Source organism: Tenebrio molitor, chromosome 2, assembly GCF_963966145.1.
Source record: "Tenebrio molitor chromosome 2, icTenMoli1.1, whole genome shotgun sequence".
NCBI classification, from domain to species: domain Eukaryota; kingdom Metazoa; phylum Arthropoda; class Insecta; order Coleoptera; family Tenebrionidae; genus Tenebrio; species Tenebrio molitor.
The window spans coordinates 22,365,014-22,391,899 of NC_091047.1; the positions used below are offsets into that span (position 1 = coordinate 22,365,014).

Below are 26,886 nucleotides of genomic sequence, written 5' to 3' on the forward strand. Positions count from 1 at the left end.
ATTGTAAAACAGTCGTAAATATCATAACCTATCATCATATTGTATGACATTAATTGCCATTTTTTTCTCATTTTTTGACACTTTGTTGACATGGCATAATCAGGCAGGGAAATTTTTTAAATTTGTGACAATCTAACCAAATTTTGAAATGACATTGACGACCAAAATTTATTGCTCGCGACAGTAAATTGGGTGGTTGATATTGTTTGAAATTATTTCAATTTTTAAAAGTACACAATCAGTAAACACTGTAGTCACACCACACTTTTCTTTCTCTTATCAACCAAAATACGTAGGTACGTCCTGTTTTCAAGCTTATCTAAAGTTAAACCTGTAATGATTTGTATACATTACTTTTTTCCGCCAAATATTTGAACCTGCGCAAAACGGTAACAAATGTGGTCGTGATCGTCATCGAATCGGAGGAGCCCTACGTTGTGATTTTCTTTTGGCGGAAAGGTTCGGAATGCAAACGGTGAGGGTTCCAGTTGGAAGAGTGCCGCAAATAAAACACACATGTGAGGGACGCAAAATACCTTTTATTAAAAATGCCTGTAATAACTTTGATGAAAAAGAAGTTGAAACGAATACAAAAGCCAGAAATTAAGGTTAACGAGGTACAAGAAATTAACTAGTTGAGTACGTCACAAAGATAAACGACAAGATGAATGCAACAATATTTAAAATAACAGACAAACGGGCACATGACAGACAAAATAACAGTTTAAAGCTTGCAAAACAAGTAAACAAATTATAAGGCAGTTATTACAGACAGGGACGGATGAAAAACCCTCTTCAAAAACCGTATCCCAGGTATTACTCATATTTTACAATTCGATTACTGACAAACAATGTTTAATTTGGAACTACGCGGTCAAGGTACGCCGACGGGAACTTCGAGCTGGAGGTAACAAACTTTCGGCCGCGAGGGGACTCAGAAAATCTGAATCGTCTTGAAAGCAGCGACATTTATAGGTACTCGGGGTATCGCGTGTCGGACTACTGTGTACCGACCCATTTCCGAGTGATATAAGCGTTCGGGGTTGTACGATGAGCTTCTCAGAGTCGCGTAGAGCAGAACTTGTTCCACCTTCCCCAACCAACCGTTTCCGACAAACTCCCAAGATCCCTATAACTGCGACGGGGGCTTCACGTCAGCTTCTCAGAGTCGCATACAGCAGAACTTGTACCACCTCCGTTATACGGTCCTACATAACCGTCGCCCCCACGGGAATTTGACTAAACAACCCCTCCGACCTCCTGAATGTCACCTAGCCCCCATGTGATCGTACTTACAACATTTTACCTTTAACTTTTCCGAAATCTAGCAACACAGAGCGCAACATTAAACAATGATAAAATAAGCAAAAAAAAACGCAACATTAAACAATGAGGAAATAAAAGAGAACAAAACGCGAGGTTAAATAACTATAAAATAAAACGCTTTAAAAGGAATACCATACTCGCTGGTAATATTAAACAAAAGAAAATGGCGGGTCGAGTGCCGTTAGAAAATGTGAGTGGAAAAAAAAACAAAATGGACGCTCGCGGTTCGGACAACGGCTCCTAATTTCCGAAATTACAGGATTACAAAAAAATGAACCTCCCGGGAGAAAACTTAGGGATAATGCTTAAAATTAACAGATGGGCGCTTCTTAAAGAAACAGCATGCAACAAAATGAAATCTACAACATACCCTTACCACGTGGTCCTGGCCCCAAAAACAAAACACAAAAAAAAGGCAACGAAAGTGGGATAAATTACCCAGGTGAATTAAAACGTTGAATTCCTCACGGGGACTCAAAATATCTACTCGGAACGGTAGTGGAATTGTTCCGGCCTAACTTACAAATTTGAGAAACTTGGATCGCTCTTCGCAAGGTGTGTTCGTTTCGAAAAACTAAACAAAAGTGACCTACCCCCTTCAACCACCCGCGCGAGCCCGTTTCCTCCCCGCTATATTTCCGCTAGTAGTTCCTAGTCTAGCCGCTAGTACCTATACATTTGGCGCGCTGTTGTGGCGGTACCGGAAACTTAAATTTAAATTTTAAACTGGGTCACTACAAACCATTGAACATTTATTGTATCTATCACCGTGAGATAAGATGTAACGTGCGATCAATTAAAAAAAATCGAGTTACCTGGATTGTGCTATTCTGATGCTTTTTGATTATTGGTTCAAACCACCATTTTCGCCTACTCTGATTTTTTTATTTATTTGATCGCACCGTACCATATCGCACGCATTTTAGAAATGAAAAAGTTTCCTTATCCAAAAGAGTGAATGATAATAATTATTGGCTCACTGGTGCGGTAATGAAAGTGACATTTCACAAATCCAAGGCAACAACAAGCAAATTACAGCACAAAACAATAGTTTTACCTCCCAAAAATGTAAAGTTCCTGTTTGTTGTTATTCGATACCTAAGACGCGAGTATAGTTAGACCACTACGTGTTGCTATCATCTTGAAAACAATTAGATCCTATCGTCACCTTGATTAATTTATTATTCCATCAAAGTGGGTCTATTTTAAGACAATTTTACCGGTGATAGATAAAACTTTGTACGATATTCGTGTGTTATTACTTTATTAACGGACTATGTGATTACCCCAACTCGTCGTCCTCGTGGAGAAATTCTTCACAATACGTGCGTTAATAATGTCTATAAGTGGGAATTTATATCGTAAATAACTACTCCTATTAAATCCCTATTTTTCGTCAAAATTAAATCGCATTCTGAAAAAAACTGAATTTCTGTAGTATAGCAATGTACGAGTGTTTTTTCGTTATATGTAGTAGGTAATCGATTTATCCAAAAATTTAAATTAAATCACTTACTGACTTCTAATCGAAACCTCTGTACTTCTATTGTGCTTTATTAATAGACAGTGACTCATTATAAATAATTAACAAAACGGTGAATTTCTACTCCTTTATTATTATGAAGCTACATCAACTTCTCAATAAAATCGGTAAATTCCAAAAAAGAATTTCCTCTGCAAGCACAATTTTTGCGTTTTATATCCACAAGGATTCGTAGCAAGCAAGCCAAGCTGTGAGGTCAGCCCAATCGGGAAATTCATTTAGAAATTTTACGTAATGGGGCGTTTTCCTGTTCAGATTGTCGTGTACGTATATCCCTGAAACAGCAATTTCGGTGGTTGCGCCACTGGAATTGGCCGGCACCTCCAGATCAAAAGAAAATTTCAAAGGAGCAATCTCTTTGCCACAAACATGAGTCATGTGATACAGATAGCGGTCGTTCCACACCGCTGTTTTCGAATCTGAAGGCATCTTATCGATGAGACTTATTGCCAACACCTTGTGTCCCTTTTTGGGGGAGAAACAGACTCTCACACGATCCGGGCCAGTTATGGAAACGTTGTACCTCAACACCGTAGGAGAAACTTGAACTTTGGACGAAACATCGAGTTTTACAGGTTGGTGGAGCACCGGTTGTCCTGCAGGTATCCAACTGCTGTACTTACTTAAAGTGTTAAAAACAATTCGTGTTACTCTAGCTGTATTTTATGGGGCAAAACTTACTTAATTTGAGGTAAGCCACACATCAAATATTTCTTGCAGTAGTCGTAGTCATTGAGCGATTTCGCTCTGGCGATGTCTTTAACGTGATTTTTGACTTTCTGGGGCGAATTACGATCCATGTTTAGTAAAAGGTAGCCCGAATCTCCTTTACTTTCGGCACCATTTTCATCATGTAACACTCGACGGGTGTGCTGTTACGATAGTAATTATTATAAATAAAATAATTGGCTAGTTTCGCATCCAGTGGCCCAATAATCACTACCTGGCCATTTTGAAAAGCAAAGTTCAACAGTAGTTCTTATTTTTACTCTGACTCATTCATTGATAACTTACCAACATCCAATATCTTTGAGGAGCTGGGGAATTTGTGTTGCCAGTATACGGGAACCCTAAAGGAGTGAAAATTATAAGGAAACTTATTGCAAAAACCAGTGCCAGAAACGCCAGTAAATATTTGAAATGTCTAACCAACGTTGTGAGGGCTACCTGCAATTGTAATAAAATATTATTTTATTAACCGGTATACATATTGGATATTTACATATGGAGAAATGATCATTATTGTCAAAGCTGATGACAAGAGTCCTATTAAGAGATCTACGTTCTTGTTTGAACCGATTCTCCCAGTGACGGGAATGAAAAGAGATAACGGCATTAGTGCGGTGTACATCAGGAACATTGTAGGAATTATTAAACTGACCACATATATTACCTGCCATTTTCTTACTAAAACAGATCTACTGTATTTTTATAAGAAAGTCTTTGTGTTGATTGATTTACCTGTATGTTGCAGTCTGAATATGTGAATCAAGATAAAACCGATGGTGTTGAATAACACAGGTATTAAAAGTACATACATTGATCTGATGTTCATGATGGAACCGATGAATAATACCAGAGTCCAGATAAATCTTACAAAATGAGCTTGAATTTGAGCTTTAACATTGTGGGTTAATCTCTAAGGGAAAACACACTGTACAATAACCTTTTTCTCTTGCGAAAAAAATTAATTTTGAAACCTTCAAAATTACATCTAGATCTTAAAAAATTAACCCGCGTAATATGTTTATCAAACAGTGCAGTGGTAACAATGTTTTACGTAATCAATTTTGTTGTTTCATTATCGTTTGTAATTGATAAAAGCATTACCTCATGACGTATAAAGGGCAATAGAGCGGAAGAAAATGCAACTGTTGGTGCTACGTAAAGTCCAAAAATGAGCCAAGGGTTGCCATACCAGCTCATGGAATACCCAATTTTATCGGTAAGAAGTGAGATTAAGACAACGAAAACTGCTGCCGCGATCCATCCACCGATTATAGCGCCAAACGTCAAGGAAAAATATATTAGGGTTTGTTTAGAGTATCCTGGAACACAATGCTGTAAATTTTGAGAAAAAAACTAGTGTGAGAAACGATGATTTACCTATTTTAAAGGTGTGTACACTAAAGGCATAAATTGCCAATGAGAGTAAAACGACTACGTAATTTACAACATGGCCCACAGTTTGGGTGTACGAAATCATAAAGAGTCCGAAGAAATCGTAGAAGATGATTTTCCCCGGATTGTCTTTGGGATTTGATACTTCAGGTGCGTTGGCAAGACTGCGAATCAAAGAGAGGATATTGTCCCCGACGTGCTGGAACGAACCGAGAGGAATATGTTCAAAATCGTCATATTTAGTATGATAGCGATAGCCTTGTTTGTAGAACGCCATATCAAGACCTGTAACGATTCGTTGCAAATGTCAATTGTTAACAAACAAATTTCCACTTTCCTACAAGACCCCCGTAGTCCCTGAAAATCCTGAAATCGGTATCTGACGGAACAACACTGCTTTGGAAAATCTCTTCACCGACGGCATGTCCGTACGGATGCGGCACCCGAGAGTAATAAGTCAACAGCCACGGCGCCGCAGGTCCCGACTGAAACAAAATTATCTTCCCTCCAGCTCCTCCAGCGTCCAGATTAAGCAAGACTTTACAGTCTTTGGCCCACTTGTGCCTCGTAATGAAACCATGTGCGGCTTTCATACCTGATTCTTCAGCTCCGTTGAACAAAAATATTAAATTGTTGAGCGGCCGTTGAGGTTCTCTGGACAATTTCCTCAACACCTCCAACATCGCCACACAATTAATTCCATCATCGCTGCCTCCAGGACTTGTGGACACCGAATCAAAATGCGAATTGATCAGTACGCTCTGAGTAGCGTTATTATCGGCGTGCACTTTCACGACGATATTTTGCAAATTTGAGTAGGAAATTATACTACTCTGCAGGTAATGGGAGCCGCTGACCACTTGGACATCCAGTTCAAGCTTCTGATTTTTGTGCGCTTTTTGCACAATGATATTAATTTCACGTTGAAGGAAGTCGACGGCCAGGATCTCGTTTTCGCGGCTTCCCGTTACTCGAGGTCCTATATCCGTTAATATTTTTAAGTCGCGTCGCGCCCTCTCCGTTATAAAAGCTACAGGTTGAGATTGCTACGAGCGTATCAGTATGTTTATTTTCTTGCAATTGTAGGTACCAAATTTACCTACCTCATCTACTAGAGATAGAGGCGTGGGCAGAATACTGTCGATCGCGTAAACAAAACCGTACAGACCTAGTAACACTGCGGTCACTCCGAAAGCTACAGCTATCGGGATGCTGTGAATACTGCTTCTGAAACAGAAAGTGATCCGGTCACACTTGAAATTTTCTGTAGCGTGATTTTTTTCTACGCTATGGAAGAAGGAGCTTGTAGGGGACGATCTTCTGGAATGACTGCCATAGATATCAACGCCAACAGAAATGACTGACAAACTCATTCTGACATTTAATCGTATTGACAGCCAGTCAAAATATTTCTTGTGCTTCAAACTTTGTAAAGTTGATGCATGTTGTGTTGTAAAATTTTTCGGTATGTTTAGGCCTCTTTGTAAATAAAATTGCTCGGAATCTTCCGACAACCTAACTTGATAGAAGAGACCGTTGAGACATTCGAGTCAAAAGCACAACGATGGCAAATGTGTATGGAATGTCAATAGGTGTGACTAGGTGTGCATGCCTCATGTCATGTCTCATTGTTTGCTGCTCGTAAAATGTATCTGATTGCCTTCATTTCACTACAACTAAATGCCGACAAACAAAACAAAAAAAATCTAAATCAAAAGAATGCTCTTATAGTACTTTCTCTTTGCGGTCTTTACATTCTGAGAGTATAGATAATATACCAGATTTCTTGTTTTTCACTTTTACTTCAGCCTCGACATGATTGCCAATTTTTGGAAAGAAAAAAATCTTACTGATTAAGAAGGAAGTACTCTCCGAAAGAAAAAGGCGTTGAAGCAACTGGTTGAATATAATTCTCTTCGCTTGATGAATTATTATATGAAATATTGATGTCATCTACGATACTGAATAATTTGTTGAAAGCATTTGTGATGTAGACTTCGGTTGTGATCAGCGGCGGATTATAGTTCTTATCAGGAGAGGTCGGCAGATGTGAGACGGCTTTTTGAACAAAAAAAAAAAAAAACAGGGTGGTTGCCCCAAGTGCCCATATCACCACCCTGAAAGAAAACGCTCGAACGCTTGTAAATTTACGAGAAAAAAATGGTGGGCCAGTCGGCTAAAGGCGTTTAAAAATATATTTTTTAAAACCTGATTTATACAAAATTTAATCAAAAAACAAAACAAAAAATATAAAGAAGGTTACAGTAATGCGTTATCTTTCTTTGAGCAATAAAAAAAAACATTCCGGCAAAAAGATTCGAACCCGGGGCGTCGAGCGTTCGAGCGAGCAGTCTGGCGCCCACCGGCGCAAGAAACGCGTCAAAATTGGCCATTTTTTTTCTCATAAATTTACAGACGTTTCAAAAAGCCGTCCGACAGCTAACGACCCCTCCTTGTTAGTCCTAGCCTATGTTAATCAAAGCGTCACTTTTAATTGATGTGAAGAAAAGAACTTTTAAAGGTTAAATACAAATTCAATTTCTTTCTTTACAATTTGTACATTTATTGAACACTTTCTTTCTACATTTCCTAAAGCAGTAATTAACTATTTTAATTGCGCACATTTATTGGGAACTTCTGAACCTAAATTTTCTTTCTTTTCATTTAGCAACAATATCATCATATCATCAGTTAAATTCATTAAATTTAGAAACGTTCTAAGCCATTCTTAATTTCTCGTTATGCATTCTTCCTTTCATTTAGCTGATTAATCAAATGCTTGTCTATTATCATGTAATATGTGTTCACTGATACGTCACTTTTTATTAAAACTCTGTGGTCTTATCATGTTAAAAAAAGATTGCATTATTTCACATCTTTGAGTTGACCTTACGAGAAAAGATTATATAACACCTTGACTATCATTTAATTCAAGAGAATGAGCAGAACGAATTTAGCAAATTTGTTGTGTTGTAGAATTCGCCCTTGCACACCAGAGGATCTACCAGACGTATTGCTGGCATTGTGATTTCCCAGCCGACGTAGTCGTATAGATAATTTTTTGCCGTTGTAACGTCGAAGTTTTTCTTTGGCTGGTAAGTCGTGCAACATAAAATGTTTAATAAAACCATAAAATTGGTTTGCGATTATCCAATCAGAATCATTACATTACCAACTCATAAATTTGTCGGTCGATTTCGCAAAAAAAATTTTTGGAACCGGTCACGGAGAAATAAAAACATTGGAGAACAATGATGTCATAATTGCTTTAACAATTACACATTATGTAACTAAAATTCTTCTTTAACTAGAATTTATGCCCCTCACCTGTTTTGTGCCCTTTTCGACAATTACCTACTTATATTTTCACATTTTTGGACAGTGGCCGGTCTAGTTTAGTTTACACTCAATATAACAGCTATATTTGTCCAGTTCTTCCGCAGTTTATTCGCATTTGCCCGATTAAAGTTTAGGTATAGTTTTTACTGAGAGCTAATTACTTCTGAGACAGATGGAAAGATTTTTTTCTTTTAAATTAACAGCTATTGTTCTACAAATCTATCTCTTGTCTATGATATTGGGACACTATTGCGCCATATTGAAATGACAATCCTGGAACGTCCTTAACAGAGAGACCGAAATATTATGTTTTTTGCACTCCCAAAACGCATTTAACTCCGCAATGATAATACTTGTTTATTTACCATAGCCATAGTTTAGAGTAAACCGTTTTCATTGTTATTGTCTCTCTGCCTGGATTTTTTGACAGAACACTACCTATCTGCTAAGGGCACGTAACGAATGTAATACTGTTTGCCACTTATCTCATTGATTCATTATTTTAAAGGCAATATTGAATTTAATCTAGTAAAATTGTATACAATATTAATATTTATAATGGTAAAATTGTAGGCAACCAGTAAACACCTTGTAGCTTTTCGTCAAAATAAAATCGCATTCTGAAAAAAATTAATTTCTGTAGTAGGAATGTAGTGTTTTTTCGCTATTGTATAATTAATTATAAATAATTAACAAAACGGTGAATTTCGACTCCTTTATTGTCGTTATTACATCAACATTTCAATAAAATTTGTAAATTTCAAAAAATAATTTTCTCTGAAAACACAATTCTTGCGTTTTATATCCAAAAGGATTCATAGTAACCAAGCCAAGCGGTAAGGTCAGCCCAATCTGGGAATTCATTTAGAAATTGTACGTAATGGGGCATTTTCCTGTTCAGATTGTCGTGTACGTATATTCCTGAAACGGCAATTTCGGTGGTTGCGCCACTGGAATTGGCCGGCACCTCCAGATCAAAAGAAAATTTCAAATGAGCAATCTCTTTACCACAAATGTGGATCATGTAATACAGATAGCGGTCGTTCCACACCTCTGTTTCCGAATCTGAAGGCATCTTATCAATGAGACTTATTGCCAACACCTTGTGTCCCTTTTTGGGGGATAAATAGACCCCCACGCGATCCGGACCAATTATGGAAACGTTGTACCTCAACACCGTAGGAGAAACTTGAACCTTGGACAAAACGTTGAGTTTTACAGGCTGGTCGAGCACCGGTGGCCCCGCAGGTATCCAACTGCTGTACTTACTAAAAGAGTAAAAACATATACTCAACTTTTAGAATTGGGCCAGTACTTACATAATTTGGATCATTTCCGAATAGGCCAGAGGTAAACCACACAACAAGTACTTCTTGCAGTCCTCATCGAGCGATGTCGCTTTTGCGATGTCTTTAACGTGGCCTTCGACTTTCTGGGGTGAATTGCGATCCATGTTTAGTAAAAAGTAGCCCGCATCTTGTTTGCTCTCGACACCATTTTCATCATGAAACACTCGACGGGTGTGCTATGATGACAGTATTTATAAATAAAAGCAATTATATAACAATTGGCCAGATTCGCATCCACTGACTATCTGGTCATTGTTAAAAGCAAAGTCAAACAGTTGTGGTAGGTATGTCATTCTTATTTTTACTCTGACTTATTGATTGATAACTTACCAACATCCAATATCTTTGAGGAGCTGGGGAATTTTTGTTGCCACTATAGGGGAAACCTAAAGGAGTTAAAATTATAATGAAACTCATTGCAAAAACCAGTGCCAGAAACGCCAGTAAATATTTGAAATGTCTAACCAAAGTTGTGAGGGCTATCTGTAATTGTAATAAAATATTATTTGGTTCCTAGTTGGTATATTGGATATTTACAAATGGAGAAATGATCAGTATTGTCAAGGCTGATGACAAGAGTCCTATTAAGAGATCTGCGTTCTTGTCTGAACCGATTCTCCCAGTGATGGGAACGAAAAGCGAGAGCGTCGTTAGTGCAGTGTACATCAGGAACATTGTAGGAATTATTAAACTGACAACATATATTACCTGCCATTTTCTTACTAAAACAGATCTACTGTATTTTTGTGAAGTCTTTGTGGTGGTTGATTTACTTGTATGTTGCAGTCTGAATATGTGAATCAAGATGAAACCGGTGGTGTTGAATAACACAGGTATTAAAAATGCATACATTGATCTGATATTCATAATGGAACCGATGAATAATATCAGAGTCCAGATAAATCTTACACAATGGGCTTGAATTTGAGCTTTAACATTGTGGCTTAATTTCTAAAAAAGAAACATTGTTGCAACCTTTTTCTGTTGAGAGAAAGATACATTTTGAAGTGTATATATTCTCTTGTTGTAGATCTTTAACGTGTTGGTATCTATTAAATCGGAAAAAAATAACGTTTGTAATATATAGGGTATTTCACGAGTGATAATGAGCCCAACGGAATTGAAAATGCAACCCACAATACATTTCCAAAGTTAACGTGGAATTTTGTTCTTTTGATTTAAAAAACATATAATATGGTTAGCTGTGTAGTTCGCTTGGTAAAATGAAATTGTGAAAAAAGTTTTTTTCATTTCCTGATGTAAATTTAGTTTTGTCCGTTTGTTAATTAATTGTCTACTTGAAAACACCTATCAAATAATTTAAAAAAAATGTCACTGAATTTTGACCATAATCCTAACCTATCTCTCGTAAGAAGTTTCCACACTATGAAATTTTATTCTGACAGTTCCCGTTTTTTTTTTTGCAATTAACTGTTAACTTTTTCGTAAGAGTCAGTTGTAATAAATAAAATTATTGCAAGTAAAGCCATCATGGATTCATAATTTAAAATAATCCGATATTTAAAATAGCCACGTTCACTTTGGAAATGTATTGTGGGTTTTTCAATTTTTTTAATTCCGCAGGGCTCATTATCACTCGTGAAATACCCTGTATTATCTCAAATAGTCGTAACGATATTTTTAAGTAATACCTATCTATTCATTTTAATTGTGACCAGTCCCTAGTAACTTTTCAGTTGCTAGGTTATTGATAGGGAATTTTAGATAACACTAAATCCAGTCGCAGTTGGCAAATCTCGGAGGCGCCGTTCTGGCAGAAACGTCACGCTCACAGAAGACAGAACGGAGAACGCTGTGGGAGAACGACTTGCGCAAACGTTTTTCGACGTAAACTTTGTGCGCATATCTACGGGGTGATCAAGAAGGACTGTTTAAGTTGGTAACACTGGATCGTATTTTAAATCGTATAACAGGAGTAACTTCCGGTTGTTGGTGGCTTGTCGTTGTTAATATGTTAATGCTGTACAATCGCGGCCATCCAAAAGTGAACGATAGCTTGCGAAAATTTCCGTATTTTTCGTTAGATTAAATCAGGCGTATTCACTGTATTCATTGGCGTTCGTGCAGCAGGCGTTACTATTTTAATAATAAAAAGTTGTAATAAATAATTTTTAATAAAAAGAAGTAATCAATACATTATTAAAATGAAAGTAAACGTTAGTAAAGAAACCTTTCCAACACCTATTCGTATTGGCCTCTCAAGCCTCTTTTCTTGCCAACGCCTCTTTATATTGAAGATGCAAGTAAAGCAATGTAATTCTCTCGCCACAGCCGCCAACGACCAATTTTCTTCTAGCTTTGCAATAGCCCTAGCTGTCTGAATCGGAGTGAGATGTGGCATTTAAAAAAAATAGTTTCAATAATTTTTTTAACGCTAGTGTCAAACTTTGACATTTTAGGACGCCTATGATTTAAAGTAAAAATCAAACTATTAAAAAAAACCGTTCACTTTTGGATGGCCGCGATAGTACCTATATCAGATATTTGTCAAATAAACCAACAAAACATATCCAGTTGCAGTGTTATAAATAACCGAATTAAAAAATTGTATTAATTGTACTGCCAACTTAAACAGTCCTTCTTGATCACCCGGTATAAAATTGAGTGTTGGTACCAATGATCTTACAATTTACTCTAGATGCGCCGTAGCTGGGTCGGGCAATGCGATGAAGTGATTTCAACCATAAGAGTGAGGAGCATATGAATGAATGAGATTTAACAAAGAGATGCTGATTGTTACCACGTGACTATGGGCAACTTTCTGAACTTATATATTGGCTCTTATGGGGAAATTAATAAGAATTCTTACTAATTTGTAATAAAACAACTACACTGAAATTGAATCAAGTTTATTAGTATATTATGAAAAGATTAATAAATTATTAGGTACAGTTGCGGCCGTTGAAATCTCAGACAGGAAAGATTTAAACACTCTGTATAAATTCCGAAATTTGATTAGCGTAAACAGGATTTTCATCAAGGATTATAAAGTCAGTGTCAGTATTTGACATATTAGGTCAGAATCGCGCGTAACTTTTGAAATGCCGCAATTATCTGATTTGCAAAAATGTGTTTGACTGAGGGACGGTGTGAGTATAAGAGCCATTGCGAGAGAAATTAATGTGGATAATGTTTTGAGTGACATTTTGAGAAACGTCACTTTCAATACCATTGACAAAGCTAAAAGTTTGGCGTTGTCAAAGTGTCTGAGTTTTCAACGGCCGCAACTGTACTACTTCTTAGAGTGGCAGAAACGTTTATTTTTTAGAGTAAAATAACAAACATGTAAGAATATAATTATAATGAAACAAAATTGACTTTGAACAGTGATGTCTAATACGTTTTTTAACTTCATTGATTTGCATATTCTTATGATGTATTCGTATTCTAAATATGAACATTTAATTCAGGAAAATAATTTTTTTGTTCGACACTGTCAGAATTTGAGAATTTTCTCCTGTGTGAACGAATTTTGATAAATGTCACAACTTGTCAAAACGAAACGTCAAGCTAATTTTAAAGATTTTAAGCGATTTGGAGCCTTTAAGGGGCTCGTCGAACAAAAAAACGTTGTATTCAACTCGTTCTTGGGTAATCGAATGCAGGTTTTCACGGCCGTTGTCAATAGGGTTATTGTTTTCCGGGTTGTGCCGCGGTCGTCTGGATTGCTGGGTAGCTGACGTTTCAATAGCCATGCTGCTATCTTCTTCGGAGCATCTTCGGAGCTTGTAAATAAACTGGTTTGGTGTTTGCGTGTTTGGTCTATTCCGTGTTGGACTATTTATATGGTTAGTGGTGGGAGCGGTCCCCGTGGGATTGGTGGTGGGGGTGGTAGGCGTGGCTCGGTGAGTGAAATTGGGGGGGGGGGGGGGGGCGTGCGTACATGGTCGAATAACGGAATTCCACGTGCTAGAAAGCTCAACACCTTGGTCTCTGTTGAAATTATTTGGATTTTTTCTAATCTCGATTGCTCCCCTCATTAATCTTTGATGGTATTTAGTTGTTTTAGCCAGAACTACTGTTTTTTCAAAGTCGAACGTGTGGTCTCCATCTTCGAATTTGTGTTCCGCCAATGCTGATTTCTCCTTGTCATACTGCTTGATGGCCCTACTATGTTCTTTTAATCGACATTGTATTGGACGTCCTGTTTGTCCGATGTAGCATTTCCCGCAAATCAATCCAGACGACCGCGGCACAACCCGGAAAACAATAACCCTATCGTTCTTGGGCAAATTGAGCTTTTTTGGCACTCGTGGGCCTTTAAAACGCTCGTTTCACTCGCGTTTTAAAGTGGCTCACTCATGCCAAAAAAAGTCCAATTTACACGCGAACTCGTTAAATAAACTACAATTAATTTTTTTTTTAAATAACTTAAGCCTTAAGGCGGGAACAGATCAAGCGCGCCGATCCGCGTCGTGCCGTGCAAAACGTTCGCGAACGTTGCAGGCGCGGTCAGTTTGGGCGGGTTACCGAGCACAAACGCGCACGAACAAGCATTCGCAAACATTATCCGCCTGATGTCGGTACATCAAAGAAATCTGCTTGTTCGTGAGGGCTCGATTTGGACGGATTTTTTATGTTTGTCGGTGAATTCGTCAAGAGCGAACGCAAACAGCTGTCTAGATATCTCCAATTTAGTTAAAATGGAAGACGGTATTTTCGAATGAAACAAACGTACGAAACTCGGAACCTCTCCGAACACAGTCAAACATCCGCGCATATGGTCAGTCTGGACAGTTCTTCAAACATACACGAATTTTGTTAGCAAACGTTTGCAAACGTTTTGCACGGCACGGCGCGGATCGGCGCGCTTGATCTGTACCCGCCTTTATAAGAACGTTTCCAGCGAAATTTTTATTATTTTTAAAAATCATTTCTGCGATCTTGCATATTTCTACAACAGAGACAAACAGTTTAATTAAACCTCCCCATCTTTTCGACTTAGTCTGGAAATTGAATTTTGGTTTAGGTACCAATTGAGAACATTCTGTACAATTAATTTTATTTTTCTTCAAACGTCCGTAAAATATGACATTGCATTGCTGCATTGATAATGCTAAAGTGTCACTTCATTGTCATGGCATTTAACGAGCTGACCAGCGTCCATGAAGTTATTATCTCCGCTGACGAGCGTCCGTAAAGTTATTATCTCCGCTGAGGGCGTCCCTGAAGTTATTATCTCCGCTGCTGAGCGGCTGTAAAGTTATTATCTCCGCTGATGAGCGGCTGTAAAGTAAACTAGCTAAATCATTTGAAATTCCTACCTGGTTTCTTAACATGTCTTAAATAATTTGTTATGAAGGTTTGAAGAAAAAATAGTACATATATGTTATTCGGAGCAAAAATGGTTTTATGTGCTGCGGCTGGTAGATTGGCGCCGAACGCAGTGAGGCAGACAAACCAGCCACACATAATATATGTACTATTTTCAGATTAGTAAATATAATTAATCAACTTAATAAGTACATAACATTTTTGTTTTACAATACAAAAATTTCCGATAATAATGCGGAATCTGTGCCCCGAATGCTTGTAGCGTTTTAATTTTTTAATTTTCTGGCTATGTAGCCACAAATGTAGGTAATAACATCGTCAGTGTATTCTGAAATCCTTTTGACCTAATTGCGCAAAAAAAGGGTTCAATATGATCTTCACTTAATTTGTACGTTAATAAATACGAAAAAAAAATTTTTTTCGATTATATACCTACCTTTCGATAATGAATTCTACTGAAAGTATGTTAATTATTATTAGTCCAATAAAGCCAGTTTTTTTTCTTTAAAAACCATTTTCCACCCGACAGATTTTTCAAGTTTATGATGCACTTTTCAGCTTTAGCAAAGAATGCCTTAGTAATTTGTAGAAGTAATATTCACCTCTGAAAGAGGTTTTTTGAAAGGATTCTTACCAAGTGAATTTCGCGTACCTATTATGTACCTAGGTAGGGCCGGATTCACCAACGCCAGTTAAAGTTAACTGTACGTTAAAATATACGAAAACATTGTTATAACAGTAGGTAACTAAAGGAACGAAGCATTTAAATCTACATTTAACTTTAACTGGCGTTGGTGAATCCCGCCCGACGCCCGAATAATTTATCAATTATGCGGCAACAGTTTACTGTTGCATCTGTATTATTTATAAAAGATGGGTGTTTTAGTGTTAAAGCGATTACAATGCTTATTACAACACCTCGGTAAGAATAAGGAACACACAGTTGCTGCAGAATTGCAGAATGTTTTGCCCACGGTCCGCTAACTTTTATTCGCTGTCTCACTTCTATGTAAAAGTCAATGCCTCTCACTCTACGGCGCGTCTAGTTAGATATAACGTCATTGGTTGTTACGAAATTTCAGAATTCAAAAAGGAAATGTCACGTCGACCACGTCGTCTTCTCAAAGTTGAGACCAAACGCTTAATATTGACTTGTTTCGAGACATTTTATTGAAGCCAACAAAAAACAACTCACAAAGACGAACATCACCAATCAAGTTAACTCTATTTGTGCTTTTTTGTTGTAGGTACATTTTGGCTAGTAAGTGCTGTAGTTTGATGCCTTCTGCCTTTTCATCTCCTATAAAACATGTTTCTAAACTTCGTGTTTCTTTCTGTCTGATTAGTTTTTATCTGAAAATATTTGTAAGTCCGTCTATCGATATTTTGAAACGACTTTTTAAACACTAGTTAACATTTTGGGTCGTTTATGATGGTCTCATTACTAGGGGATTATTTACCTACCCTGTAACAAAAACTCTCGATGGTACCTGCGGATTATTGAGGATCGGTTACTCACCACTTTTACGACAATCTTTGTTAGCGGGCAATAAACCACTGAAGGAAGCAAAAGGTCGTTTTAAAATATCGATAGACGCACTTTAGGTATTAATCAATGCAATTAATTGAAAGGTCTGATTACCTTTAGTAAAACCCAGACATTTTTCGCGTTTGTCTTACCGCCAAATGACCATTTCCTTCGTTCTTCATTTATATTGAGAATTGCATGAGGTGATTTTGAAGTTTTGGCATTGAATGATCTGTACCTGGATATAACCTCACTTTCCAACAGATGTGATCCCAGAATCAGACAGACGTTTTTAGTTTCTCCTACTTCAAATATTGATTTCCGTTATTAATTTTGATAAATACATTGAAATCATTGCTTTATACTGTACTACTACTACCATTGTCAAGTTTTGACAATTCTGACATTTTCACATCATGTTCACACCACACAAATATGTATTTAGAGTAAAACGTAAAAACGTATGCTGCACACTGCTAAACAGCGCCTACTATTTTTTTAGTTGCGGTCACACTCAAAGTGAATAGATAATAATACATTTATTAGTTTCTTGTTTTATGATCCATTGTAGCTGATAAGAGCATGATTACCTCATGACGTATAAAAGGCAGTAGAGCGGAAGAAAATGCGACTGTTGGCGCTAAGTAAAGTCCAAAAATGAGCCAAGGGTTGCCATACCAGCTCATGGAATATCCAATTTTATCGGTAAGAAGTGATATTAAGACAGCGAAAACTGCTGCCGCGATCCATCCACCGATTATAGCGCCGAACGTCAAAGCAAAATATTTTAGAGTTTGTTTGGAGTATCCTGGAATACGATGATGTAAAGTTTTGAGAAAAAAACTAGTGCAAAAACGATGATTCACCTATTTTGAAAGTGTGTACACTAAAGGCAAAAATTGCCAATGAGAGTACAACGACCACGTAATTTACAACATGGGCCACAGTCTGGGTGTACGAGATCATAAATAGTCCCAAGAAATCGTAGAAGATAATTTTCCCTGGATTGTCTTTGGGATTTGATACTTCAGGTGCGTTGGCAAGACTGCGAACCAAAGAGAGTGTATTGTCCCCGACGTGCTGGAAGGAACCGAGAGGAATATGTTCAAAATCGTCATACTTAGTATGATAGCGATAGCCTTGTTTGAAGAACGCCATATCAAAACCTGTAACGATTCATTACTGGTTTCAGTTGTCAACAAACAATATTCCACTTTCCTACAAGCCCCCCGTAGTCCCTGAAAATTCTGAAATCGGTATCTGACGGAATGATATTGCTTTGGAAAATCTCTTCACCGGCGGCTTGTCCATACGGATGCGGCACCTTAGAGTAATAAGTCAACAGCCACGGCGCCGCAGGTCCCGACTGGAACAAAATTATCTTCCCTCCGGCTCCTGTAGCCTCCAGATTAAGCAAGACTTTACAGTCCTTGGCCCACTTGTGCTTGGTAATGAAGCCATGTGAGGCTTGCAGACCTGTTTCTTCAGCTCCGTTAAACAAAAATATTAAATTGTTGAGCGGCCGTTTAGGTTCCCTCGACAATTTCCTCAACACCTCCAACATCGTCGCACAATTAATTCCGTCATCGCTGCCTCCAGGACTTGTGGGCACCGAATCAAAATGCGCATTGATCAACACGCTCTGAGAAGCGTTATTAGCAGCGTGTAATTTCACGACAATGTTTTGCAAATTTGAGTAGGGTACTATTTTGCCAGAAGGTTTAGTCGGCAGGTAATGAGAGCCGCTAACCACTTGGATATCCAGTTCAACCTTCTGGTTCTTGTGCGCTCTTTGTATAATGAAATTAACTTCGCGTTTAAGAAAATCGACAGCTAAGACCTCGTTCTCGTAGCCCCCTGCTATGCGAGGTCCTATATCTGTCAACAGTTTTAAATCGTGTCGCGCCCTTTCAGTTATGAAAGCATCGGGTTGAGATTGCTACAAGCGAATTAAAACGTTGACTCTTTTGCGAATATTCTGAATTTACCTACCTCGTCCGCCAGATAAAGAGGAGTGGGCAGAATACTGTCGATCGTGTAAACAAGACCGTACAGACCTAACAACATTGCGATCGTTCCAAAAGCTACAGCAATGGGGATGCTGTGGATACTGCTTCTCATTTTCTTGGAGCCGTCCAAGGCAACTGTTTCTTCATCACCCTCCATCATTAAATCGGCTCTCCGGCGCATTTTATGCGTGTTCTGAAGAAACTGACGAGTCAAAGCGCATCCGTTTTATTAATTACAGTGAAAGATATGCGTGGAGGCGAGAAAATTACTTTTCCACGCAGAATTAAACCGGTAGAATGTGGAGATTAACCGGGTATTAAAACTGATTTTGAGTATAAGTTTTATCTTGTCGAGCAATATTACGGCAAATAACACTTTGATATCACCAATTTTTTAAGTGTTTATTAATAAAAATTAATTTTAATTGTATTTACAATCAAGGGTCAATTATGCTGAGAAAATTACGAGAATGTTACACTAAAATTTAAGTACAAATCTTACTGTAATTGTATTTTATATTACGTAATCGTTAATGTCCACTAGAATAAACCGGGTTTATATTACAATAATTTTAGATACACCATTTTTTTTTACTTTTCGTCAAAGGCAATATAACAGAGCATTTACGTATCACGGATTAACGCAATTAGTAACAATTAAGCACTTTTAACTCTAAAACAAAAACACCTACAAAAGTTAGGTTAGTTAACATTAGGGATGGGCGATAAAATCGATACTTTCGTAAATCGATTGTTTTTTGTTAAATTTACGATTTTTTAAATCGATTTCAAACTAGACGATTTTCTGGTGAATTGATTTTTTTTGTCCAAAATCGATTTTTTTGATAAATGCAAATTCCAATCAAAAATAGAAGAAAAATTGAACAAAACATTCCCGCCGAACTTATCCGAATTTGTTTTGTCTCTCCGAGGTTTTATTAACGGCGCGCTCGATCATGTGCGTGATGTGTGAGTGATGTGTGAGTGTGACTGTCCGAGACTGCGAGGTGATTGCGACACTGCGTCATTAAATTTTTTTATACGGGGTGAGCAAGAAGGACTGTTTAAGTTGGTAACACTGGATCGTATTTTAAATCGTATAACAGGAGTAGCTTCCGGTTGTTGGTGGCTTGTCGTTGTTAATGCTATACCTATATCAGATATTTGTCAAATAAACCAATAAAACATATCCAGTTGCAGTGTTATAAATAACCCAATTAAAAAATTTTCTTAATTGTATTGCCAACTTAAATAGTCCTTCTTGATCACCCGGTATTATGTTGTTTTTTTGCTTTTCTCCTGATGACAATATTTCACTTTGTGCCTACTGCAATTCTGTATGAAATATCGATTTTTTGAAAATCGCTTTTTTCGCTACTGATTTTTCACCAAATCGATAACAAGTTCGTCGTGTAGGGGCTATGATGCGAGTGCGAGAGAGACAGCATACAAAAATAATAATACTGATACTAATTAAATTGTCAATCAATAATATAACACATTAGACTTGATGCAGTGTCAGGATGTCGTAATTTGGTAATTGTCAGTAAATAAAATAATTGGGTGAACATTACGTTAACAATGGTGTCATGACGGCTTGTGTCGTGGATCGAGGTGATCGTGGTCTGCACATCTATCACAGGCTTACCTCCTGTAAAATAATAAAATGGGGTGGTGAGTACTTAACCAGTTCGCTGAAAGTGTTGTGCGAGCACAACCAACACATATTTACAATAATAAATCACACACATCTCAAATATAGTCCATCACAATGTCAACGTCAACTCTTAATACCTTTGGTGATTGTCAATTAATTATCATTACATATTCATTGAGCTCTAGTACTTTAGGTAATTATCAATTAACATTAACTCATTGAGCTCTGTCCGGGGTTGTTAGGGAAAGAATAGGGCTCACTCAGAACCTCCAGGACTCACACAATCCACTGCACAACTGTAATCAAACGAGGCGCCCTGATAACACTCAGCGTCTCAGCGACCCTCAATCAATTGTGATCACCAAAAACAGATGAGCGGCCCTGATCCCTGTCAGCGACACACTCGATCTGCCACACTGGCAGCATTATTATTAAAATAGGTAAACTCACCACATCACCAATACAAACAGGTTACTCAGTGATACACTCACCATGTGTAAATTAACTACACCTTTCACAAACTTTAATAACAAAATCAAATTGGATTCTTTACCCTGCACTCTGTCACAGTTCGTCTTCGACTGACCTAGTCCGCCCTTTAGTTTAAATACCCGAATAATAAGTATAGTCCTACAGAAACTCTAGTGGAATTCGGCTTTGGTTGTAAATTTATGTTTGTCACTTGAAAAATAGAATTTTATGCTGCAGCAATAATCCTACTGATAAATGCTAATGAGGGTTGTCAGTTTGGGGTTCGCAATGTTAGCTTCAGGCAGGGATGTTACAGGTAGTGGTAGTTGTATTTATGACAACGGTTATTACTTGATAATAAAATCTTATTCTTCGGTTGTTGTTGTTAAATTTACAACCAAAGCCGAATTCCACTAGAGTTTCTGTAGGACTATATAGTGGAACCAGAAATATAGTGATTTTATGGACTCTGGTCGATAATTTCTTTTACAATTTTGGGGTCACTTTTATTACCAACTTGAAGAGAGTTATAAATCTTCTATGACAGATGTTTTTGAGCCGTCTGAAAATGGACCATCGGAGACAAAGGTCGGTAGAACCCAGTCGCGCGACGAGTGCCAGAAGTTTATTGCCCTGCCATAACTGACCCTCTCAAGTTAATGTACTGTAATGATTTGAATACATTACTTTTTCCGCCAAATATTTGAACCTGCGCAAAACGGTAACAAATGTGGTCGTGGTCGTCATCGAATCGGAGGAGCCCTACGTTGTGATTTTCTTTTGGCGGAAAAGGTTCGGAATGCAAACGGTGAGTGTTCCAGTTGGAAGAGTGCCGCAAATAAAACACACATGTGAGGGACGCAAAATACCTTTTATTAAAAATGTCTGTAATAACTTTGATGAAAAAGAAATTGGAACGAATACAAAGGACAGAAATTAAGTTTAACGAAGTACAAGAAATTAACTAGTTGAGTACATCACAAAGATAAACGACAAGATGAATGCAACAATATTTAAAATAACAGAAAAACGGGCACATGACAGACAAAATGACAGTTTAAAGCTTGCAAAACAAGTAAACAAATTATAAGGCAGTTATTACAGACAGGGACGGATGAAAAACCCTCTTCAAAAACCGTATCCCAGGTATTACTCATATTTTACAATTCGATTAATGACAAAAACAATGTTTAACGCGGAACTACGCGGTCAAGGTACACCAACGGGAGCTTAGAGCTGGAGGTAACAAACTTTCAGCCGCGAGGGGACTCAGAAGAATAATCTGAATCATCATGAAATCAAGCGACGTTTATAGATATTCGGGGTATTAATGAACGTCGGACTATTTCACCGACCCAGCAAGAGTGACAGAGCGTTTCGGGGTCGTACGAGTAGCATTCCTAGACCGCAGCCGCAAAGACCTAGGTCCGCCGTCCCCAACCAACCGTTTCCGGACAAAACCCCAAAGTCTCTATAACCGTCGACGGAAGCTTCACGAAAACATCCCGACGCCGCTCCCGCAAAGACTAAGGTCCGTCCCCGCTAACGGCTCTAAATAACCGTAGCTTCCACAGAAATTTACTAAACAACCCCACGACTTCCTGATTGTCACCTAGCTCCCACAGGGCGCACTTACAACATTTTACTTTAACTTTTCCGAAATCTAGCAACAGCACGAAGGAATAACCAGAGTTTAATTCTATCGAACAAAGCGAAACATTAAACGATGAGAAAATCCAGCAAAACAAAGCGCAACATGAAACAATGATAAAATAAGCAAAACAAAACGCAACATTAAACAAGGATAACATAAGCAAAACAAAACGCAACATTAAACAATGAGGAAATAAAAGAGAACAAAACGCGAAGTTAAATAACGATAAAATAAAAAAACGCTTTAACTGGCACAAATATCGGTAAGCAGCATAAATAACGAATACAATAATCGTTGGTAATGTTAAACAAAAAAGAAAATGGCGGGTCGAGCGCCGTTAGAAAATGTTAGTGAAAGAAAAACAAAATGGACGCACGCGGTCCGGACGACGGCTACTAATCTTCGAAATTAACAGATTGTCAAAAATGGACCTCCCGGGAGAAATTTAGGGATAACGCTTAAAATTAACAAATGGACGCCTCTTAAAGAAACAGCATGCAACAAAATGAAATCTACAACATACCCTTACCACGTGGTCCTGGTCCCAAAACAAAACACAAAAAAAAAGGCAACGAAAGTGGGATAAATTACCCAGGTGAATTAAAAACGTTGAATTCTTCACGGGGACACAAAATATCTACTCGGAACGGTAGTGTAATCGGTTCAGATGTACAGATTTTTGGAATATTGGATCGCTCTTCGCAAGGTCTGTTCGTTTCGAAAAACCAAACAAAAGTGACCTCCCCCTTCAACCGCCCACGCGAGCCCGTTTCCTCCCCGCTATATTTCCGCTCGTAGTTCCTAGTCTAGCCGCTAGTACCTTCACATTTGGCGCGCTGTTGTGGCGGTACCGGAAACTTAAATTTAAATTTTAAACTGGGTCACTACAGTACTCCATCCCTTATAAAATCACTATATTTCTGGTTCCACTATATACAACAATCACGAAATGGGTCTCATGGTCTGACGCTGACAGATTTGTGACGGTCTGGCCTCTCGCACTATCGGGGTGTGCGAGATAGTTGTAAATAAAGTCTCGGTACTGTTTTGTGTATATTCAACTATCCCTACATTTTTATTCATCCACTGCCTATAGTTATGTACGAAAGCAATTTGGAAATTATTTGCCACATCCAAACACTCTCAGAAAGTGGTACTCAACTGTTGACGGTTCTCCAGGATATACAGTTGAAGCATTGCATGCAGCAAAACAAAAAATAGCCGAACTCAAAGGAAAGGAAAGCAACTGGTACTCGTATGTTCGTTAATAATAGACGAAATGTCAATACCTCAACATATAGATTGGAATGGAAAAGGAAATGTTGGTTATGTAGATTTTGGTTTAAATTCTGAAAGCGATGGACTTCCCTTAGCGAGACAGGCTTTAGTATTTTTAATTGTTGGCGTGAACTGCAGGTGGAAACAATTATTGTTCAATTGCGAAAAATTAAATAAATTGACAAGATTTTTCCTCTTTTTCTTGTAGTACCTACGATTACCTTTAAATCTTAAACGATTTAATTCACAAATAAAGGGAGTTAAAATGACTGGAGGTACTTATATTACCTTTTAAATTATCCATCTGTTAAATTTCACAAAAATCGGACCATAAATAATAGAGATATAAGACCTGTATTATGATACAAGTTTACAAGGAGTACTTTAATAGTATATTAAACAACGAGTTTTATAAGGGTTGATTTGGCGCACGAGTCCCAAGTGTAGAAAACGAGTCGTAGGGGAGTTTTCTATGGGACGAGTGCGCCAATGTCCTTATAAAAAGAGTTTTTTATTATACCTGAATCATAATCCCTGATTTTGACACTAAAATGCGTGCGAAAAAGGGCCTTTAAAACACTAAAGCTTTAAGGGTCGCTTAGGTAACAACAAATTCACCTACATTTTGAACAATGATAAATAGACATTTATACACAATTTATGATAGCAACGAAACAACAACAACATTTTTTAACATTTTTAACATTTTTTGTTATAATTTTCAGATTGTAGTGCAGGTATAATAAAAAATAGCGTATGATACACGTTTATAAGGGCCTTTAAAGCACTTGCGACGTTAAAAGCACTCCGCCGCGTCGTGCTCTTAAACTCGTCGCGCGTGCTTTAAAGGCTTCCTTATAAACTTGTATCATAATATACTATTTTGTGTTATTTTTTAGAATTTGCACCCTTGTTTTAATTTTTAAATAAAAAAATTAAATATGTATTCACATTCTAGGGAATTTTGTATTCATTGGTAATTCAAGGTAACGGATGCAACTACATCTGCAACAGATGTTAAAAAGTAGAGTTTGAACCTTAATATTGGAAGTTTTTTGGTGTAGGTAAATGACAATAATACACTGAAATATTGATAAAAATTTTCTTAGAGATCTATTACACTACGAGCGCTTTAATATTAGATAGCCATAAACGACTCCAAATTGAATACAATAATAGACCTATTATCCTTATACACCTGTATCACGCTGTACCATACGCTATTTTTTTTATATATTATCCCACCTCCACCCGGCGGCACGGCAATTTTGCCGGAGTACATACACTATTACGGATATTACTATCAAGTAATAGTGCAGTGCTTATCAACATAATTACCGGCGTCTCGCCTCCGCATTATGACTTTGTTGTGTATTATGTTCTGTGTCAATGTTAAGGAACTTCTTCACGATGTGACATGAGTATAATAATATACCTTTTTGAATTTCAACTACCAATGTGTTATCTAAATCCAGAATTTTTAAATTTTTAAAAAGAGATTGCGGTACTATTCCCGTTGCTGAAATTACAAGTGGTAAAATCGAAATTTTTTCTAAACACCAAAGATTTCTCATAGCAACGGACAGCTCTAAATATTTATTAATTTTTGTGTTATATGTCTGTGTTATATTATGTGAATTTGGAACAGCTATATCTAAAAGATATGCTTGCTTTCTTTTGTTGCTTATTATATTATTATTTATTATTATTATTATATCTGCACTATAATCTGAAAATTAAAGCACCTTTTTCGAAGTAATCTGTTTCATTAATCGTAATAATTGTTGTTTCGTTGTTACCTATGTACCTAAAATATAAATTATATTTATATTTATGTACCTATATTTATTGTAAATTGTGTATAAGTGTGTATTTATCATTGCTTAAAATTTGTAAGTAAATTTGTTGTTACTTAAGCAACTTTGAAGCTTTAGTGCTTTAAAGGCCCGATTTTGCACGCTTTTTAGTGTAAAAAATAACGATTATGATTCAGATATAATAAAAAAATATGTAAGTAATTAATTAAATAATTAATATGTAAATATATTTGCCAAATAATCTCAAATATATTATAAACTCCCTAGTATTTAATTGATTTTTATTCTATAAGTAATAAGTACCTACCTATAATAAGTAATGACTATACTAAACGGTAATAAATTTCACGTTTCCAATTCAATTTAAATACTATGGGTAGTACAATCTTAAGATTTTTTTTTGAGTAGATGATAGACAACATTTTTCTTTCTTTTAGCAAGCAAACTACCTACGTCGTGTTTTCAAGCTTATCAAAAGTTGAACCATAGAAAAATTATTTTAACTATACCGGATGTAGAATGGATTTTGGTACATAAGTAGGCACTTTACGTGTAAAAGTAAAAATCCTCGAATATTGGCTCCCCTAATTATTTTAGGACAAACCCTTAAATACAAAAGTTGTAGTTTTAAAAATGGTTCCCAATTCTTAATTGATTTGTTTTTTAACATTTCCCGGAAGTACACAATAATGGAAAAAAGAATTTGTCAAAATAGCAATAGCTGGGAAGTGTAACCGAGGTGACAACCAAAGATGACATTGTATGATGATATTTGACAAGTCAAACTTGGAATTGGTCGCTCCGGATCATGGAGGTCGTATTAAGTTAATACTACCTCCATGCTCCGGATAGAATACAGGAAATGTTGCTTGCATGTCTCTAAAAGACAATCCGGGGTAGTACCATTTTACGAAGTTAAATTTTTCTTCTTTGTTAACAGAGTTCATTCTTTGACGAATCAGCAAACTCGTTACGTTTGTCAAAAAATGAACTTTATTCTTGTCGGGAGTCATGGCTATTACTATTTTTAATATTTAATTTTTCTTGTCTAACAGAACCAGACAAGTGTTAGAAAATAATTAGAAAAGGATTTAGGTACAATTTTTTTTTACTCTACAACTTTTGTATTTAAGGTTTTGTTGGAAAATAATTAGGGGAGCCAATATCAGAGGATTTTCACTATTAAACGAAAAGTGTCTACGTACAGTTGCGGTCAAATAAAACTGGGCAGCAATTTTTTCTATTGTAAATCGGAATTAAATATTAAATCACCTGAAAAATCATCTCCTAGGAGATAACATAAAAAACTATTTTTCAAATTGACATCATCCGTCACTGTTATGTTGTGCCACAGGTATGGGTATCTGGTTACCAGAGAAACTTTAATTTTAAAAGCCTCAATTACCAAAATTTATAAAGATGATATAAAATGTCAATTTAGTGGTCGCTTTTATTTGGCCGCAACTGTACCAAAATCCATTCTACACACTGTATATTTT

General features: G+C 37.0%; 2 protein-coding genes across 2 annotated transcripts; both read right to left on the bottom strand.

Moving 5' to 3' along the window:
* Positions 1–2,952: 2,952 nt before the first annotated feature.
* On the bottom strand, positions 2,953–6,585 carry LOC138124765 (endoplasmic reticulum metallopeptidase 1-like). The gene is made up of 10 exons (XM_069039927.1): positions 6,277–6,585; positions 6,094–6,217; positions 5,310–6,036; positions 4,976–5,275; positions 4,700–4,917; positions 4,331–4,508; positions 4,092–4,276; positions 3,884–4,036; positions 3,551–3,741; positions 2,953–3,491 (listed from the first exon to the last, which is right to left on the bottom strand). The coding sequence occupies exons 1-10, from the start codon at positions 6,324–6,326 to the stop codon at positions 3,023–3,025; spliced, it is 2,595 nt and encodes an 864-aa protein (XP_068896028.1). The 5' UTR covers positions 6,327–6,585; the 3' UTR covers positions 2,953–3,022.
* A 2,445-nt stretch (positions 6,586–9,030) lies between these two features.
* Positions 9,031–19,421, bottom strand: LOC138124763 (endoplasmic reticulum metallopeptidase 1-like). The gene is made up of 9 exons (XM_069039925.1): positions 18,494–19,421; positions 17,702–18,440; positions 17,368–17,667; positions 17,092–17,309; positions 10,452–10,629; positions 10,216–10,400; positions 10,009–10,161; positions 9,649–9,854; positions 9,031–9,597 (listed from the first exon to the last, which is right to left on the bottom strand). Exons 1-9 carry the CDS (start codon positions 18,689–18,691, stop codon positions 9,129–9,131), a joined length of 2,646 nt encoding a protein of 881 aa, XP_068896026.1. The 5' UTR covers positions 18,692–19,421; the 3' UTR covers positions 9,031–9,128.
* Positions 19,422–26,886: the final 7,465 nt, after the last annotated feature.